This window comes from Oncorhynchus mykiss, chromosome 5, assembly GCF_013265735.2.
Source record: "Oncorhynchus mykiss isolate Arlee chromosome 5, USDA_OmykA_1.1, whole genome shotgun sequence".
Classification (NCBI taxonomy): Eukaryota; Metazoa; Chordata; class Actinopteri; order Salmoniformes; family Salmonidae; genus Oncorhynchus; species Oncorhynchus mykiss.
In genome coordinates, this window is record NC_048569.1 from 84,725,619 (window position 1) to 84,745,713 (window position 20,095).

General features: G+C 45.9%; 1 protein-coding gene across 1 annotated transcript in view; it reads right to left on the minus strand.

Moving 5' to 3' along the window:
• The window catches only part of ddah1 (dimethylarginine dimethylaminohydrolase 1), a 152,228-nt gene that overhangs the window by 15,687 nt on the left and 116,446 nt on the right, over positions 1-20,095 (minus strand). Inside the window, exon 5 of the mRNA XM_036978598.1 lies at positions 2,573-2,716. Within this exon, the coding sequence (XP_036834493.1) occupies positions 2,573-2,716 (144 nt within the window). The remainder of the gene's footprint in view (positions 1-2,572; positions 2,717-20,095) is intronic.

Sequence of the window (20,095 nt, forward strand, 5' to 3'; positions counted from 1 at the left end):
TTTTCTGTAACTTTCCAACCTGTTTAAAGGCACAGTCAACTTAGTGTATGTACATTTCTGACCCACTGGGATTGTGATACAATGAATTATAAGTGTAATAATCTGTCTGTAAACAAATTTTGGAAAGATTGCTTGTGTCATGCACAAAGTAGATGTCCTAACCGACTTGCCAAAACTATAGTTTGTTAACAAGAAATTTGTGGAGTGGTTTAAAAATGTGTTTTAATTACGCCAACCTAAGTGTACAGTGGGGCAAAAAAGTATGTAGTCAGCCACCAATTGTGCAAGTTCTCCCACTTAAAAAGATGAGAGAGGCCTGTAATTTTCATCATAGGTACACTTCAACTATGACAGACAAAATGAGGGAAACAAATCCAGACAATCACATTGTAGGATTTTTTATGAATTTATTTGCAAATTATGGTGGAAAATAAATATTTGGTCAATAACAAAAGTTTATCTCAATACTTTGTTGTTGGCAATGACAGAGTTCAAACGTTTTCTGTAAGTCTTCACAAGGTTTTCACACACTGTTGCTGGTATTTTGGCCCATTCCTCCATGCAGATCTTCTCTAGAGCAGTGATGTTTTGGGGCTGTTGCTGGGCAACACGGACTTTCAACTCCCTCCAAAGATTTTCTATGGGGTTGAGATCTGGAGACTGGCTAGGCCACTCCAGGACCTTGAAATGCTTCTTACGAAGCCACTCCTTCCTTGCCCGGATGGTGGGTTTGGGATCATTGTCATGCTGAAAGACCCAGCCACGTTTCATCTTCAATGCCCTTGCTGATGGAAGGAGGTTTTCACTCAATCTCATGATACATTGCCCCATTCATTCTTTCCTTTACACGGATCAGTCGTCCTGGTCCCTTTGCAGAAAAACAGCCCCAAAGCATGATGTTTCCACCCCCATGCTTCACAGTAGGTATGGTGTTCTTTGGATGCAACTCATCATTCTTTGTCCTCCAAACACGACGAGTTGAGTTTTTACCAAAAAGTTATATTTTGGTTTCATCTGACCATATGACATTCTCCCAATCTTCTTCTGGATCATCCAAATGCTCTCTAGCAAACTTCAGACGGGCCTGGACATGTACTGGCTTAAGCAGGGGGACACGTGTGGCACTGCAGGATTTGAGCCCCTGGCGGCGTAGTGTGTTACTGATGGTAGGCTTTGTTACTTTGGTCCCAGCTCTCTGCAGGTCATTCACTAGGTCCCCCCGTGTGGTTCTGGGATTTTTGCTCACCGTTCTTGTGATCATTTTGACCCCACGGGGTGAGATCTTGCGTGGAGCCCCAGATCGAGGGAGATTATCAGTGGTCTTGTATGTCTTCCATTTCCTAATAATTGCTCTCACAATTGATTTCTTCAAACCAAGCTGCTTACCTATTGCATATTCAGTCTTCCCAGCCTGGTGCAGGTCTACAATTTTGTTTCTGGTGTCCTTTGACAGCTCTTTGGTCTTGGCCATAGTGGAGTTTGGAGTGTGACTGTTTGAGGTTGTGGACAGGTGTCTTTTATACTGATAACAAGTTCAAACAGGTGCCATTAATACAGGTAACAAGTGGAAGACAGAGGAGCCTCTTAAAGAAGAAGATACAGGTTTGTGAGAGCCAGAAATCTTTGTAGGTGACCAAACACTTATTTTCCACCATAATTTGCAAATAAATTCATAAAAAATCCTACAATGTGATTTTCTGGATTTTCTTTATCATTTTGTCTGTCATAGTTGAAGTGTACCTATGATGAAAATTACAGGCCTCTCTCATCTTTTTAAGTGGGAGAACTTGCACAATTGGTGGCTGACTAAATACTTTTTTGCCCCACTGTATGTAAACTTCTGACTTCAACTGTAGATGTGATGTTCAATCATGCTGCTTTTGAAATATATAGAGAAAAAGAGAGAGAGAGTGAGTGTGTGTATTTGTGTGTGTGTGTTTACATGGAACTGTGTCTGACACACAGAGATGTATCCCTATGGTCTGACACCACTGAATATTGGGATTCCAACACCTCTACATGAATGATTCTTCATCACACAGCTGGTGCTCAGAGGCAGAAAGTGTCCCAAGTTTCCATCCAGGACACATATGAATACACACGTCCCCACAGTGGTCTGATACAGGAAAGAGAGGCAGTCACTCTGATTTTATAATGTTTGGCTTGAATTTCCCTTCAGCCAATCCTCAAGGAAAATATAATAGTCAGCCTTTGGACAACGGTTCCAAATCCAAAGAGACATATTTCAATAAACAGTGTGTACTAAAAATAAATGTTAAAGTTTGGGAGAGTACATTTGAAGTGTTGGAGCTGTCTGTGCAGATTGCAGGGTGTTGGTGATGTGGTAACCAGGAGCCCAGAGTGAGTTACTGTGTAGTGACACTGAGGAATGTAAATGACATGGCTCATCCCCAACCATGCCTTACCGCTACAGAGACAATAACATTCACTGCTCCCATACGAGCTGATATCCAAGAGTCACAGAGTGTGTGTGTTAGTGTATGCGTGCATGTGAATATGTGTGTATACTGTACATATGTGTGTGTGTGTGTGTGTGTGTGTGTTTGCTCACCTTGGCACTCTCTGGGAACTCCTCTGGGGTGCAGTGTAACAGCACATGACCTTTGCCAGGGAGGTTCATGTAGATGGTGTTGGCTGCAATGTCATCAGGCACTGTCAGCTTGTCATAACGATGGTCACTCATCTGCTGCATGATCTATAGACACAAAGGAAGACAGATGGATGGTAAGCTATGAGGGACACAGCACCACGGTCAAAATTCCCTCCTATACTCCCCCTAAAACTCTCTGGTGTTTGTAGATCTGTAAGGTGTAAGGAATATGATGGGAGCTCCACCACTACACTGCTATACCTTTCCAGGCAAACAATGAAGGGTTAGGTCCAAGGAGGAGGGGTAGGGAGCATATTGGTGCCGGGCAAAATAGAACCAGACCCAGCTGTTCCTGTCCGCTCAAGTTCTAAACTCCAAACGTCTATCTGGGCGACTGAGCCTTAACGGAGAACACAGACGGGGGCAGACAGACTCCAAACGTCTATCTGGGCGACTGAGCCTTAACGGAGAACACAGACAGGGGCAGACAGACTCCAAACGTCTATCTGGGCGGCTGAGCCTTAACGGAGAACACAGACAAGGGCAGACAGACTCCAAACGTCTATCTGGGCGACTGAGCCTTAACGGAGAACACAGACAGGGGCAGACAGACTCCAAACGTCTATCTGGGCGGCTGAGCCTTAACGGAGAACACAGACAAGGGCAGACAGACTCCAAACGTCTATCTGGGCGACTGAGCCTTAACGGAGAACACAGACAGGGGCAGACAGACTCCAAACGTCTATCTAGGCGACTGAGCCTTAACGGAGAACACAGACAGGGGCAGACAGACTCCAAACGTCTATCTGGGCGACTGAGCCTTAACGGAGAACACAGACAGGGGCAGACAGACTCCAAACGTCTATCTGGGCGGCTGAGCCTTAACGGAGAACACAGACAGGGGCAGACAGACTCCAAACGTCTATCTGGGCGACTGAGCCTTAACGGAGAACACAGACGGGGGCAGACAGACTCCAAACGTCTATCTGGGCGACTGAGCCTTAACGGAGAACACAGACAGGGGCAGACAGACTCCAAACGTCTATCTGGGCGACTGAGCCTTAACGGAGAACACAGACGGGGGCAGACAGACTCCAAACGTCTATCTGGGCGACTGAGCCTTAACGGAGAACACAGACAGGGGCAGACAGACTCCAAACGTCTATCTGGGCGAATGAGCCTTAACGGAGAACACAGACGGGGGCAGACAGACTCCAAACGTCTATCTGGGCGACTGAGCCTTAACGGAGAACACAGACAGGCGCAGACAGACTGACTGACATTCTTTCACAGCAGATGTCATGTAATTGATGTAATCAGCCGAGTCGGGGTTGGGGGGGAGAAGGAGCAATGAGGATGTTATGACCTGCATGCAGAGCAGGTGTGTGTGTGTGTGTCTCCAAAATGTTTACGCCCTGAACATCTGTGGATGCCTTAGAGAAGTAGGAGGAAGGAGAATGAAAGTAAACCAAACAACATTAAAAAGGTATTTTCACAAGTGGAGCATGAGATCTCCCCCAGGATAAGAAAAGTTGATTTTACCAGGGTCAGATCCTCCTCCTGTCATACTCTCCTTTCCACTCAACTGTTTTGTCCATCCTGTCATCTCTTCTCCCTCCTCTTCTCCCTCCTCTCATCCTCCCTCTTCTCCCTCTCATCCCTCCTCTTCTCCCTCCTCTCATCCCTCCTCTCACCCCTCCTCTCATCCCTCCTCTTCTCCCTCCTCTTCTCCCTCCTCTTCTCCCTCCTCTCATCCCTCCTCTCATCCCTTCTGCTCTGCTCTCCTTTTTTATATCATGCAGAGAGAGAAAGGTTGAGCAGGCGTGTGTGTCTGTGTGTGTGTCTCTGTGTGTGTGTTTGAGGAGAGTTAGGGTTAAAATTGTGTGTCTGTGTGTGTGTTTGTGTGTGTGTGTGTGTCTCTGTGTGTGTGTTTGAGGAGAGTTATGGTTATAATTGTGTGTCTGTGTGTGTGTGTGTGTTTGAGGAGAGTTAGGTTTAGAATTGTGTGTCTCTGTGTGTGTGTGTTTGAGGTGAGTTATGGTTAGAATTGTGTCTGTGTGTGTGTGTCTCTGTGTGTGTGTGAGTGAGGAGAGTTAGGGTTATAATTTTGTGTCTGTGTGTGTGTGTCTGTGTGTGTGAGTGAGGAGAGTTAGGGTTATAATTGTGTGTCTGTGTGTGTGTGTTTGTGTGTGTGAGTGAGGAGAGTTAGGGTTAGAATTGTGTGTCTGTGTGTGTGTGTGTGTGTCTCTCTCTGTGTGTGTGTGAGTGAGGAGAGTTAGGGTTAGAATTGTGTGTCTATGTGTGTGTGTTAGAGACAGAGAGTGTGTGTGTGTGTGTATCACCCAGATCTGCTAGTCTAGAGCGTGGCCGGCTCTGCCCGGCTGGGCCCGACTGGGGGACAGAGTAACAATGAACACCTCGGGTCATGTCTGGTGTGTTGCGTCATCGCAGTGGTCCTAAATGAAAACATGTAAATGTGCGTGATCGCGAACGCTCTCTTAGCTGTCTGCCTGTAGTGAGAGACTATCACACCATACTGATCAGCCTTCCCTAAGTCTGTTTTAAAATAGTCATTTTCTCTTCTCTCAAATCCATACTGGACACCGACCCATTCTGGGTGCCGATATTTTTTATTTATTTCACCTTTACTTAACCAGGTAGGCTAGTTGAGAATAAGTTCTCATTTACAACTACAACCTGGCCAAGAAAAGCAAAGCAGTTTGACACATACAACAACACAGAGTTACACATGGAATAAACAAACATACAATCAATAATACAGTAGAAAAACATCTATGTGCAAATGAGGTAGGATAAGAGGTAAGGCAATAAATAGACCATAGTGGCGAAGTAATTACAATTTAGTAATTAAACACTGGAATGGTAGAATGTGCAGAAGATGAATGTGAAAGTAGAGATACTGGGGTGCAAAGGAGAAAGATAAATAAATACAGTATGGGGATGAGGTAGATTGGATGGGCTAATTTACAGATGAGCTATGTACAGGTGCAGTAATCTGTGAGCTGCTCTGACAGCTGGTGCTTAAAGCTAGTGAGGGAGTTATGAGTCTCCAGCTTTAATGATTTTTGCAGTTCGTTCCAGTCATTGGCAGCAGAGAACTGGAAGGAGAGGCAGCCAAAGGAAGAATTGGCTTTGGGGGTGACCAGCGAGATATACAGTGGGGCAAAAACGTATTTAGTCAGCCACCAACTGTGCAAGTTCTCCCACTTAAAAAGATGAGAGAGGCCTGTCATTTTCATCATAGGTACACTTCAACTATGACAGACAAAATGATAAAAAAAATCCAGAAAATCACATTGTATGATTTTTAATGAATTTATTTGCAAATTATGGTGGAAAATAAGTATTTGGTCGAGAACAAAAGTTTATTTCAATACGAGAATTGAGCCCTGTGGCACCCCAATAGAAACTGCAAGAGGTCCGGACAACAGGCCTTCCGATTTGACACACGGAACTCTATCAAAGAAGTAGTTGGTGAACCAGGCGAGGCAATCATTTGAGAAACCAAGGCTGTTGAGTCTGCCGATAAGAATGTGCTGATTGACAGAGTCAAAAGCCTTGGCCAGGTCAATGAATACGGCTGCACAGTAATGTCTCTTATCGATGGCAGTTATGATATTGTTTAGGACCTTGAGCGAGGCTGAGGTGCACCCATGACCAGCTCTGAAACAAGATTGCATAGTGGAGAAGGTATGGTGGGATTCGAAATGGTCGGTAATCTGTTTGTTAACTTGGCTTTCGAAGACCATAGAAAGGCAGGGTAGAATAGATATAGGTCTGTAGCAGTTTGGGTCTAGAATGTCTCCCCCTTTGAAGAGGGGGATGACCACGGCAGCTTTCCAATCTATGGGAATCTCAGATGATACGAAAGAGGTTGAACAGGCTAGTAATAGGGGATGCAACAATTTCAGCAGTTAATTCTAGAAAGAGTGGGTCCAGATTGTATATCCCAGCTGATTTGTAGGGTTCCAGATTTTGCAGTTCTTTCATCAGCTATCTGGATTTGGGTGAAGGAGAAGTGGGGGGAGGTTGTGGCAAGTTGCTGTGGGGAGCGCAGGGCTGTTGACCGGGGTAGGGGTAGCCAGGTGGAAAGCATGGCCAAACGTAGAAAAATGCTTATTGAAATGATCAATTATAGTGGATTGATCGGTGGTGACAGTGTTTCCTAGCCTCAGTGCAGTGGGCAGCTGGGAGGAGGTGCTCTTATTCTCCATGGATTTTACAGTGTCCCAGAACTTTTTCGAGTTTGTGCTACAGGATGCACATTTCTGCTTGAAAAAGCTAGCCTTTGCTTTTCCAACTGCCTGTGTATATTTGTTCCTAACTTCCCTGAAAAGTTGCATATTATGGGGGCTGTTCGATGCTAATGCAGAACGCCACAGGATGTTTTTGTGTTGGTTAAGGGCAGTCAGGTCTGGAGAGAACCAAGGGCTATATCTTTTCCTGGTTCTACATTTTTTTGAATGGGGCATGCTTATTTAAGATGGTGAGGGAGGATCTTTTAAAGAACAACCAGGCATCCTCTACTGACGTGATGAGGTCAATATCCTTCCAGGATACCCGGGCCAGGTCGATTAGAAAGGCCTGCTTGCTGAAGTGTTTTAGGGTGTGTTTCACAGTGATGAGGGGTGGTCGTTTGACCGCAGACCCATTACGGATACAGGCAATGAGGCAGTGATCGCTGAGATCTTGGTTGAAAACAGCAAAGGTGTATTTGGAGGGCAAGTTGGTTAGGATGATATCTATGAGGGTGCCCGTGTTTATGGATTTGGGGTTGTACCTGGTGGGTTCATTGATAATTTGTGTGAGATTGAGGGCATCAAGCTTAGATTGTAGGATGGCCGGGGTGTTAAACATGTCACAGTTTAGATAACCTAGCAGCACGAGCACTGAAGATAGATCAAATCAAATTTTATTTGTCACATTTTAATTTTTTTATTTTACCTTTATTTAACCAGGCAAGTCAGTTAAGAACAAATTCTTATTTTCAATGACGGCCTAGGAACAGGCCGTCAGGAGCAGAACAGGAGCAGAACGACAGATTTTTACCATGTCAGCTCGGGGGTTTGAACTTGCAACTTTCTGGTTACATACACATGGTTAGCAGATGGTAATGCGAGTGTAGCGAAATGCTTGTGCTTCTAGTTCCGACAATGCAGTAATAACCAACGAGTAATCTAACCAAACAATTTCACAACAACTACCTTATACACACAAGTGTAAAGGAATGAAGAATATGTACATAAAAATATATGAATGAGTGATGGTACAGAATGGCATAGGCAAGATGCAGTAGATGGTATCTCATACAGTATATACATACAGTATGAGATGAGTAATGTAGGGTATGTAAACATTATATGAAGTGGCATTGTTTAAAGTGGCTAGTGATACATTTTTCATCAATTTTTACATTATTAAAGAGGCTGGAGTTGAGTCAGTATGTTGGCAGCAGCCACTCAATGTTAGTGGTGGCTGTTTAACAGTCTGATAGAAGCTGATTTTCAGGTCTCTCAGTACCTGCTTTGATGCACCTGTACTGACCTCGCCTTCTGGATGATAGCTGGGTGAACAGGCAGTGGCTCGGTTGGTTGTTGTCCTTGATGCTCTTTATGGCCTTCCTGTGACATCGGGTGTTGCACCTTCTTCACAACGCTGTCTGTGTGGGTGGACCAATTCAGTTTGTCCGTGATGTGTATGCCAAGGAACTTAAAACGTACTACCCTCTCCACTACTGTCCCGTCGATGTGGATAGGGGGGTGCTCCCTCTGCTGTTTCCTGAAGTCCAGGATCATCTCCTTAGTTTTGTTGACGTTGAGTGTGAGGTTTTTTCCTGACACCACACTCCCGAGGGCCCCCACCTCCTCCCTGTAGGCCGCCTCGTCGTTGTTGGTAATCAAGCCTACCACTGTAGTGTCGTCTGCAAACTTGATGATTGAGTTGGAGGTGTGCATGGCCAGCCAGTCGTGGGTGAACAGGGACTACTACAGGAGAGGGGTCAGAACGCACCCTTGTGGGGCCCCAGTGTTGAGGATCAGCGGGGTGGAGATGCTTTTACCTACCCTCACCACCTGGGGGTGGCCCGTCAGGAAGTCCAGTACCCAGTTGCACAGGGCGGGGTCGAGACCTAGGGTCTCGAGCTTGATGACGAGCTTGGAGGGCAATATGGTGTTAAATGCCAAGCTGTAGTCGATGAACAGCATTCTCACATAGGTATTCCTCTTGTCCAGATGGGTTAGGACAGTGTGCAGTGTGGTTGAGATTGCATCGTCTGTGGACCTATTGGGGCGGTAAGCAAATTGGAGTGGGTCTAGGGTGTCAGGTAGGGTGGAGGTTATATGGTCCTTGACTAGCCTCTCAAAGCACTTCATAATGACGGAAGTGAGTGCAACGTTTAGCTCAGTTACCTTAGCTTTCTTGGGAACAGGAACAATGGTGACCCTCTTGAAGCATGTGGGAACAGCAGACTGGGATAAGGATTGATTGAGTATGTCCGTAAACACACCAGCCGGTCTGCGCATGCTCTGAGGGCGCGGCTGGGGATGCCGTCTGGGCTTGCAGCCTTGCGAGGGTTGACACGTTTAAATGTTTTCCTCACGTCGGCTGCAGTGAAGGAGAGTCCGCATGTTTTAGTTGCGGGCCGTGTCAGTTGCACTGTATTGTCCTCAAAGCGGGCAAAAAAGTAATTTAGTCTGCCTGGGAGCAAGACATCCTGGTCCGTGACGGGGCTGGTTTTCTTTTTGTAATCCGTGATTGACTGTAGACCCTGCCACATACCTCTTGTGTCTGAGCCATTGAATTGAGATTCTACTTTGTCTCTATACTGATGCTTAGCTTGTTTGATTGCCTTGCGGAGGGAATAGCTACACTGTTTGTATTCGGTCATGTTTCCGGTCACCTTGCCCTGATTAAAAGCAGTAGTTAGCCCTTTCAGTTTCACGCGAATGCTGCCATCAATCCACGGTTTCTGGTTTGGGAATGTTTTCATCGTTGCTATGGGAACGACATCTTCAACGCACGTTCTAATGAACTCGCTCACCGAATCAGCGTATTCGTCAATGTTGTTGTTTGATGCAATTCGAAACATATCCCAGTCCACGTGAAGGAAGCAGTCTTGGAGTGTGGAATCAGATTGGTCGGATCAGCGTTGAACAGACCTCAGCGCGGGAGCTTCTTGTTTTAGTTTCTGTCTGTAGGCAGGGATCAACAAAATGGAGTCGTGGTCAGCTTTTCCGAAAGGAGAATGGCTGTAAGGGACCATATATAGCATGTGGTCACATGGTGTCTCCCGGAGAAAACGTTGCGTAAAATACTGAGGTAGCCATTTTTCCAATAGTTTCTTATGAGAAACCAACTGCCTCCACGGATATATTATTGAATACATATGTTAAAAACACTTTGAGGATGGATCCTAAACAACGTTTGCCGTGTTTCTGTCGATATTATGGAGCAAATTTTGAAAAAAGTTTGGCGTTATAGTTGAAGTATTTTCGGTCGATTTCTCAGCCAAGCAGGATGAACAAACGTGTTGTTTTTTGCCTCCAAAAATATTATTTTTGGAAAAAAAGGAACATTTTCTATCTAACTGGGAGTCTCCTGAGTGAAAGCATCTGAAGTTCTTCAAAGGTAAATTTAATTTGGTTGCTTTTCTTATTTTTGTGAAAATGTTGCCTGCTGCCAGCACAGCCTAGCATAGCATTATGCCATGCTAAACTTACACAAATGCTTGTCTAGCGTTGGCTGTAACGCATATTTTGAAAATCTGAGATGACAGTGTTGTTAACAAAAGGCTAAGCTTGTGTTTCAATATATTTATTTCATTTCATTTTCATGAATAGGAAACGTTGCGTTATGGTAATGAGCTTAAGGCTATGATTACGCTCCCGGATACGGGATTGCTTGACGCTAGAGGTTAAATGAGGCCTCACCTCCTGGCTACACTAGTGACCATATCCCCCGTGCATCCCGCAAAGGCGGAGGTGTTGCTAACATTTACGATAGCAAATTTAAATTTACAACAAAAAAAAAAGACATTTTAGTCTTTTGAGCTTCTAGTCATGAAATCTATGCAGCCTACTCAATCACTTTTTATAGCTACTGTTTACAGGCCTCCTGGGCCATATACAGTGTTCCTCATTGAGTTCCCTGAATTCCTATCGGATCTTGTAGTCATAGCAGATAATATTCTAATCTTTGGTGACTTTAATATTCACATGGAAAAGTCCACAGACCCACTCCAAAAATCTTTCGGAGCCATCATCGACTCAGTGGGTTTTGTCCAACATGTCTCTGGACCTACTCACTGTCACAGTCATACTCTGGACCTAGTTTTGTACCATGGAATAAATGTTGTGGATCTTAATGTTTTTCCTCATAATCCTGGACTATCAGACCACCATTTTATTAAGTTTGCAATTGCAACAAATAATCTGCTCAGACCCCAACCAAGGAACATCAAAAGTCGTGCTATAAATTCACAGACAACACAAAGATTCCTTGATGTCCTTCCAGACTCCCTCTGTCTACCCAAGGACGCCAGAGGACAAAAATCAGTTAACCACCTAACTGAGGAACTCAATTTAACCTTGATACCCTAGATGCCGTTGCACCCCTAAAAACATTTGTCATAAGAAACTAGCTCCATGGTATACAGAAAATACCCGAGCCCTGAAGCAAGCTTCCAGAAAATTGGAACGGAAATGGCGCCACACCAAACTGGAAGTCTTCCGACTAGCTTGGACAGACAGTACCGTGCAGTATCAAAGAGCCCTTACTGCTGCTCGAACATCCTATTTTTCCAACTTAATTGAGGAAAATAAGAACAATCCGAAATTCCTTTTTGATACTGTCGCAATGCCAACTAAAAAGCAGCATTCCCCAAGAGAGGATGGCTTTCACTTCAGCAGTAATAAATTAATGAACTTCTTTGAGGAAAAGATCATGATTATTAGAAAGCAAATTACAGACTCCTCTTTAAATCTGCGTATTCCTTCAAAGCTCAGTTGTCCTGAGTCTGCACAACTCTGCCAGGACCTAGGATCAAGAGATACACTCAAGTGTTTTAGTACTATATCTCTTGACACAATGATGAAAATAATCATGGCCTCTAAACCTTCAAGTTGCATACTGGACCCTATTCCAACTAAACTACTGAAAGAGCTGCTTCCTGTGCTTGGCCTTCCTATGTTGAACATAATAAATGGCTCTCTATCCACCGGATGTGTACCAAACTCACTAAAAGTGGCAGTAATAAAGCCTCTCTGGAAAAAGCCAAACCTTGATCCAGAAAATATAAAAAACTAATCGGCCTATATCGAATCTTCCATTCCTCTCAAAATTATTAGAAAAGGCTGTTGCACAGCAACTCACTGCCTTCCTGAAGACAAACAATGTATTCGAAATGCTTCAGTCTGGTTTTAGACCCCATCATAGCACTGAGACTGCACTTGTGAAGGTGGTAAATGACATCAGACCGAGGCTCTGCATCTGTCCTCGTGCTCCTAGACCTTAGTGCTGCTTTTGATACCATCGATCACCACATTATTTTGGAGAGATTGGAAACCCAAATTGGTCTACACGGACAAGTTCTGGTTTAGATCTTATCTGTCGGAAAGATATCAGTTTGTCTCTGTGAATGGTTTGTCCTCTGACAAATCAACTGTAAATTTCGGTGTTCCTCAAGGTTCCGTTTTAGGACCACTATATATTTTACTTCTTGGGGATGTCATTCGAAAACATAATGTTAACTTTCACTGCTATGCGGATGACACACAGCTGTACATTTCAATGAAACATGGTGAAGCCCCAAAATTGCCCTCGCTAGAAGCATGTGTTTCAGACATAAGGAGGTGGATGGCTGCAAACTTTCTACTTTTAAACTTGGACAAAACAGAGATGCTTGTTCTAGGTCCCAAGAAACAAAGAGATCTTCTGTTGAATCTGACAATTATTCTTAATGGTTGTACAGTCGTCTCAAATAAAACTGTGAAGGACCTCGGTGTTACTCTGGACCCTGATGTCTCTTTTGACAAACATATCAAGACTGTTTCAAGGACAGCTTTTTTCCATCTACGTAACATTGCAAAAATCAGAAACTTTCTGTCCAAAAATGATGCAGAAAAATTAATCCATGCTTTTGTCACTTCTAGGTTAGACCACTGCAATGCTCTACTTTCCGGCTACCCGGATAAAGCACTAAATAAACTTCAGTTAGTGCTAAATACGGCTGCTAGAATCCTGACTAGAACCCAAAAATTTGATCATATTACTCCAGTGCTAGCCTCCCTACACTGGCTTCCTGTCAAGGCAAGGGCTGATTTCAAGGTTTTACTGCTAACTTACAAAGCATTACATGGGCTTGCTCTTACCTGATTTGGTCCTGCCGTACATACCTACACGTACGCTACGGTCACAAGACGCAGACCTCCTAATTGTCCCTAGAATTTCTAAGCAAACAGCTGGAGGCAGGGCTTTCTTCTATAGAGCTCCATTTGTATGGAATGGTCTGCCTACCCATGTGAGAGATGCAAACTCGGTCTCAACCTTTAAGTCTTTACTGAAGACTCATCTCTTCAGTGGGTCCTATGATTGAGTGTGGTCTGGCCCAGGAGTGTGAAGGTGAACGGAAAGGCTCTGTAGCAATGAACAGCCCTTGCTCTCTCTGCCTGGCCGGTTCCCCTCTTTCCAATGGGATTCTCTGCCTCTAACCCTATTACAGGGTCTGAGTCACTGGCTTACTAGGGCTCTTTCATACCGTCCCTAGGAGGGGTGCGTCACTTGAGTGAGTTGAGTCACTGATGTGATCCTCCTGTCTGGGTTGGCGCCCCCCCCCTTGGGTTGTGCCGTGGCAGAGATCTTTGTGGGCTATACTCGGCCTTGCCTCAGGATGGTAAGTTGGTGGTTGAAGGTATCCCTCTAGTGGTGTGGGGGCTGTGCTTTGGCAAAGTGGGTGGGGTTATATTCTTCCTGTTTGGCCTCAGATGGGGCAACAGTGTCTCCTGACCCCTCCTGTCTCAGCCTCCAGTATTTATGCTGCAGTAGTTTGTGTCGGGTGGCTCGGGTCAGTTTGTTATATCTGGAGTACTTCTCCTGTCCTATCCGGTGTCCTGTGTGAATTTAAGTATGCTCTCTCTAATTCTCTCTTTCTCTCTCGGAAGACCTGAGCCCTAGGACCATGCCTCAGGACTACCTGACATGATTTTTATTTTTATTTCACCTTTATTTAACCAGGTAGGCTAGTTGAGAACAAGTTCTCATTTGCAACTGCGACCTGGCCAAGATAAAGCATAGCAGTATGAGCAGACAACACAGAGTTACACATGGAGTAAACAATTAACAAGTCAATAACACAGTAGAAAACAAAGGGGGAGTCTATATACAATGTGTGCAAAAGGCATGAGGTAGGCGAATAATTACAATTTTGCAGATTAACACTGGAGTGATAAATGATCAGATGGTCATGTACAGGTAGAGATATTGGTGTGCAAAAGAGCAGAAAAATAAATAAATAAAAACAGTATGGGGATGAGGTAGGTGAAAATGGGTGGGCTATTTACCAATAGACTATGTACAGCTGCAGCGATCGGTTAGCTGCTCAGATAGCTGATGTTTGAAGTTGGTGAGGGAGATAAAAGTCTCCAACTTCAGCGATTTTTGCAATTCGTTCCAGTCACAGGCAGCAGAGTACTGGAACGAAAGGCGGCCAAATGAGGTGTTGGCTTTAGGGATGATCAGTGAGATACACCTGCTGGAGCGCGTGCTACGGATGGGTGTTGCCATCGTGACCAGTGAGCTGAGATAAGGCGGAGCTTTACCTAGCATGGACTTGTAGATGACCTGGAGCCAGTGGGTCTGGCGACGAATATGTAGCGAGGGCCAGCCGACTAGAGCATACAAGTCGCAGTGGTGGGTGGTATAAGGTGCTTTAGTGACAAAACGGATGGCACTGTGATAGACTGCATCCAGTTTGCTGAGTAGAGTGTTGGAAGCCATTTTGTAGATGACATCGCCGAAGTCGAGGATCGGTAGGATAGTCAGTTTTACTAGGGTAAGCTTGGCGGCGTGAGTGAAGGAGGCTTTGTTGCGGAATAGAAAGCCGACTCTTGATTTGATTTTCGATTGGAGATGTTTGATATGAGTCTGGAAGGAGAGTTTGCAGTCTAGCCAGACACCTAGGTACTTATAGATGTCCACATATTCTAGGTTGGAACCATCCAGGGTGGTGATGCTAGGCGGGCATGCGGGTGCATGCAGCGATCGGTTGAAAAGCATGCATTTGGTTTTACTAGCGTTTAAGAGCAGTCGGAGGCCACGGAAGGAGTGTTGTATGGCATTGAAGCTTGTTTGGAGGTTAGATAGCACAGTGTCCAATGACGGGCCGAAAGTATATAGAATGGTGTCGTCTGCGTAGAGGTGGATCAGGGAATAGCCCGCAGCAAGAGCAACATCATTGATGTATACAGAGAAAAGAGTCGGCCCGAGAATTGAACCCTGTGGCACCCCCATAGAGACTGCCAGAGGACCGGACAGCATGCCCTCCGATTTGACACACTGAACTCTGTCTGCAAAGTAATTGGTGAACCAGGCAAGGCAGTCATCCGAAAAACCGAGGCTACTGAGTCTGCCGATAAGAATATGGTGATTGACAGAGTCGAAAGCCTTGGCAAGGTCGATGAAGACGGCTGCACAGTACTGTCTTTTATCAATGGCGGTTATGATATCGTTTAGTACCTTGAGTGTGGCTGAGGTGCACCCGTGACCGGCTCAGCAATGATGACTCCTTGCTGTCCCCAGTCCACCTGGCCGTGCTGCTGCTCCAGTTTCAACTGTTCTGCCTATGATTATTATTATTTGACCATGCTGGTCTTTTATGAACATTTGAACATCTTGGCCATGTTCTGTTATAATCTCCACCTGGCACAGCCAGAAGAGGACTGTCCAACCCACATAGCCTGGTTCCTCACTAGGTTTCTTCCTAGGTTTTGGCCTTTCTAGGGAGTTTTTCCTAGCCACCGTGCTTCTACACCTGCATTGCTTGCTGTTTGGGGTTTTAGGCTGGGTTTCTGTACAGCACTTTGAGATATCAGCTGATGTACGAAGGGCAATATAAATACATTTGATTTGACCTAGCAGACCGGGGCTAGCAAGCTAGCAGACTAGGGCTAGCAAGCTAGCAGAAGGGTCTTATAGGGACATATCGTTGGAGGAAAGCTTGTATCAATTGACGTTGATAGACCAGTCGTGATGGATTAGTAGGGTTCCCGAGTAGTAGAGGGGTCCAAGTCCATTTGGCAAGATAGGTGTAGTGGCCCAAGAAATTTGCCAATGGATCTATACAGCTAACAGTCCAATATGCTCTAGCCAGCTAGCAGCTAGCGGGCCATGGCTAGCGGATGGGCATTCAGGGGACGGCGCGATATCGAGGCCAGTTGAATACCCCCTCGAGCAGATTATGTCGTAGTCCAGTCATGAAGGATCGTCTGGGTTCCGTGCCCCGTACCGGTAGTAGAAGGGGTCCGGGTATTGTAGCCCAGGAGTGGTGGGCCTCTTTAGCTAGCCGGGAGAAAGGGCCTAGCATGGGATAGCTCCAGGCTAATTGTTGCTTGCTCTGGGACCGACGTTAGCCAGTACTCGGATAGCAGCTAGCTAGCTGCAATGATCCAGATGAAAATTTCCAGAGCTTGCGGTAGGAATCCGGGGATATGGTGAGAAAACAGGTCCGGTATGCTCTGGTATGAGTCGCGTTGTACAAACTGGCGAGAGATTTCCGAGGTAAAGGTTAGCTGATGACCGCTAGCAGTGGTTTGCTGACTACTAGCTAGTAGCTAGTGAGCTGGCTAGCATCTGTTGGGGGATTCCGGATTTGAGGTGAATAATACTTTAGAAAAAAACAGATCCGCACCACATTGGGTGAGGTGGGTTGCAGGAGAGTGTTTTGAAGTTGAGTTTTCGAAAAATTATAAAAAATATATGCGAAGAAAAAGATATACACAGGCGACACGACAAGACGAGGACAAATACGTCTGACTGCTACGCCATCTTAGAACAATCCAGCCAGCAGATATGACAATGGTGTCCAGCCTAGGAGACATACAAGAAAAGCAGTCTGTAGGAAATGCAAGACTAACAGGACAACGAGGATGGAACTGATGAACAATGCCTGAATGATGTTAGACCAGCTGAATGATGTTAGACAAGCTGAATGATGTTAGACCAGTACTGCTTATCCCACACCTCCTGGGCACAATTCACCCTTTACTTAACTCGGCCCACAGAGATATTGTCGCTACTGTCAAGCTTACAAACCCCCTGCAGATGAAAGTTGTGCTATCTGATGTAAGACAATGGGGCATAACAAAAACTACTGACACTACTGCACAGTGTATTTTCAGCAACACATTTAGAATATGTGGAATGTTCACAGTTCACACACAATAATCTTCCCCGACCCGTGTAGACAATGGTTGTTTTCAAAAACATACAAAAACAGTTCCTATCCAAAAGTCTTCCAAATCCTAACAGTCCAGGGATCAGAAGAATGGTTATTACACTCTAATAGTTTCCTGTTGATGTCATTATTTTTGATTGGTCCTTGACACACATTTCTTCCCAGAGAACAGACTGTTATTGGCTAATGTTCCGTGTGTATTCCTGTCCGCTTAGGCCGGTGTCTAATCAGGAAGCTGAATGCGGGGGCACAAGTGGTTTGTGGTGGTGTGTTCAGGGGTCTGCTGCTCCCCATGATCTGATTAGGCCAGAGGCTGGACCAGAGGTTGGGTATATTGGGCCTAGGGCTGGAGTATTGGGCCTGAGGTCTAGGTCTGAGACTGGGGTATGGGGCTGGGGTATGGCGCCTGAGGTCTAGGTCTGGGGTATAGGGCCTGAGGTCTAGGTCTGGGGTATAGGGCCTGAGGCATAGGTCTGGGGTATAGGGCCTGAGGGTAGGTCTGGGGTATAGGGTCTGAGGTCTAGGTCTGGGGTATTGGGCCTGAGGTCTAGGTCTGGGGTATTGGGCCTGAGGTCTACGTCTGGGGTATTGGGCCTGAGGTCTAGGTCTGGGGTATTGGGCCTGAGGTCTAGGTCTGGGGTATTGGGCCTGAGGTCTAGGTCTGGGGTATTGGGCCTGAGGTCTAGGTCTGTAGTATTGGGCCTGAGGTCTAGGTCTGGGGTATTGGGCCTGAGGTCTAGGTGTAGGGTATTGGGCCTGAGGTCTAGGGTATTGGACCTGAGGTATAGGTCTGGAGTATTGGGCCTGAGGTCTAGGTCTGGGGTATTGGGCCTGAGGTCTAGGTCTGGAGTATTGGGCCTGAGATCTAGGGTATTGGGCCTGAGGTCTAGGGTATTGGGCCTGAGGTCTAGGTCTGGAGTATTGGGCCTGAGGTCTAGGTCTGGAGTATTGGGCCTGAGGTCTAGGTCTGGGGTATTGGGCCTGAGGTCTAGGTCTGAGGTATTGGGCCTGAGGTCTAGGGTATTGGGCCTGAGGTCTGGGGTATTGGGTCTGAGGTCTAGGTCTGTGGTATTGGGCCTGAGGTCTAGGTCTGGGGTATTGGGCCTGAGGTCTAGGTCTGGGTTATTGGGCCTGAGGTCTAGGTCTGGGGTATTGGGCCTGAGGTCTAGGTCTGGGGTATTGGGCCTGAGGTCTAGGTGTAGGGTATTGGGCCTGAGGTCTAGGTATAGGGTATTGGGCCTGAGGTATAGGTCTAGGGTATTGGGCCTGAGGTCTAGGGTATTGGACCTGAGGTATAGGTCTGGAGTATTGGGCCTGAGGTCTAGGTCTGGGGTATTGGGCCTGAGGTCTAGGTCTGGAGTATTGGGCCTGAGATCTAGGGTATTGGGCCTGAGGTCTAGGGTATTGGGCCTGAGGTCTAGGTCTGGAGTATTGGGCCTGAGGTCTAGGTCTGGAGTATTGGGCCTGAGGTCTAGGTCTGGGGTATTGGGCCTGAGGTCTAGGTCTGAGGTATTGGGCCTGAGGTCTAGGGTATTGGGCCTGAGGTCTGGGGTATTGGGTCTGAGGTCTAGGTCTGTGGTATTGGGCCTGAGGTCTAGGTCTGGGGTATTGGGCCTGAGGTCTAGGTCTGGGTTATTGGGCCTGAGGTCTAGGTCTGGGGTATTGGGCCTGAGGTCTAGGTCTGGGGTATTGGGCCTGAGGTCTAGGTTTGGGGTATAGGGCTTAGTCCAAGCCTAGGGGGGTCAGTCAGTCAGGGAGTCCTGGAAGCGTGAAATACAATGCCTGCTGGAAAGGCAAAATGTGGAGAGGGAGAAGGAGCATTTCAGGAAGAGAGGGAGTATTTGTGGGAGATGACTTCACGGCTGAGGCTTGGCAGTGATAGCAGTGGAGAGCCACGATTGTTATGAGTGCGTTCAGTTGATGGAATTCATCCGGTCCACGTCCTCGGTCCTCAGCTTGGGAGGGCTAAACATAGTATGACTGCAGACTATGCAAGGCACACACACATGCACGCAAGGACACGCACACACAGACACTCGCACGCAAACACGCACACTGGCTGCCACACTCGGGTGTCATCATCCATACTGTATCCAAATCATGACTCAGTATCAGGCCAGACATGGTGACATGACAATAGAGTCACAGCCTGCTCTAATAACAAATTCCCAGTTTGGTCTGTTGACAACACAACATACTAACCTTATCCCTGCTCATCTCATTACCACTACTTCAATATCAAGATTAGGGGTGCGTTCACAAAAGCTCACCCCAAGGGAAGCCAGCAGGCATGTAATATAATTAGATTAGAGCTACATTCACAACAACAACCCTGTTAAGTTCATTAGAGCTACTTTCACAACAATAGCAAACCATTTGCATTCGTTACAATAGCATTCACAACCACCCCTTTATGTTCATTACACCTACATTCACTAGTCACTTTCACCCTGAGCAGAACATTACCTAATTGAAAATCTGATCTCAGACATTAAAATATTTTATAACCAGAGCTAATTGCATGTTGGAGAGGGGGTGATGTAATGTGTAATTACAACACTGTGAGACACTGTCATTAACTCATGCTAATGACCCTTCTCTCTCTCTTTCTCTTCAGTAGCTAATTAACAGGGCTTGATAATAGTATGGAATCTTAATGGGGCTCCAGTCTGTATCAAATAAAAGTGTGATGTATTAGTTAGCTGTCACCATGACCTAATAATTAATCAGCAGTGTATTTAACTAGTATGTGGATATGCTTGCCTTAGTGTGTTAAATGAGGATAACATAGGGGGACAAATAAGGGACTAAACCTATGCAGTCTTTACACATCTCACTGATAAGAATATTTGTGGACTACAGGAAGAGGAGCTGATGCAATTGTAGCAGCTAATGGGGATCCACATAAAGAGATGTGTCTGTCTGTCTGTCTGTCTGTCTGTCTGTATCTGTCTGTATCTGTCTGTGGTTGACGTGTGTAGATGGTTTACTGACAGTGTTACAATCCTCTGCAGCCC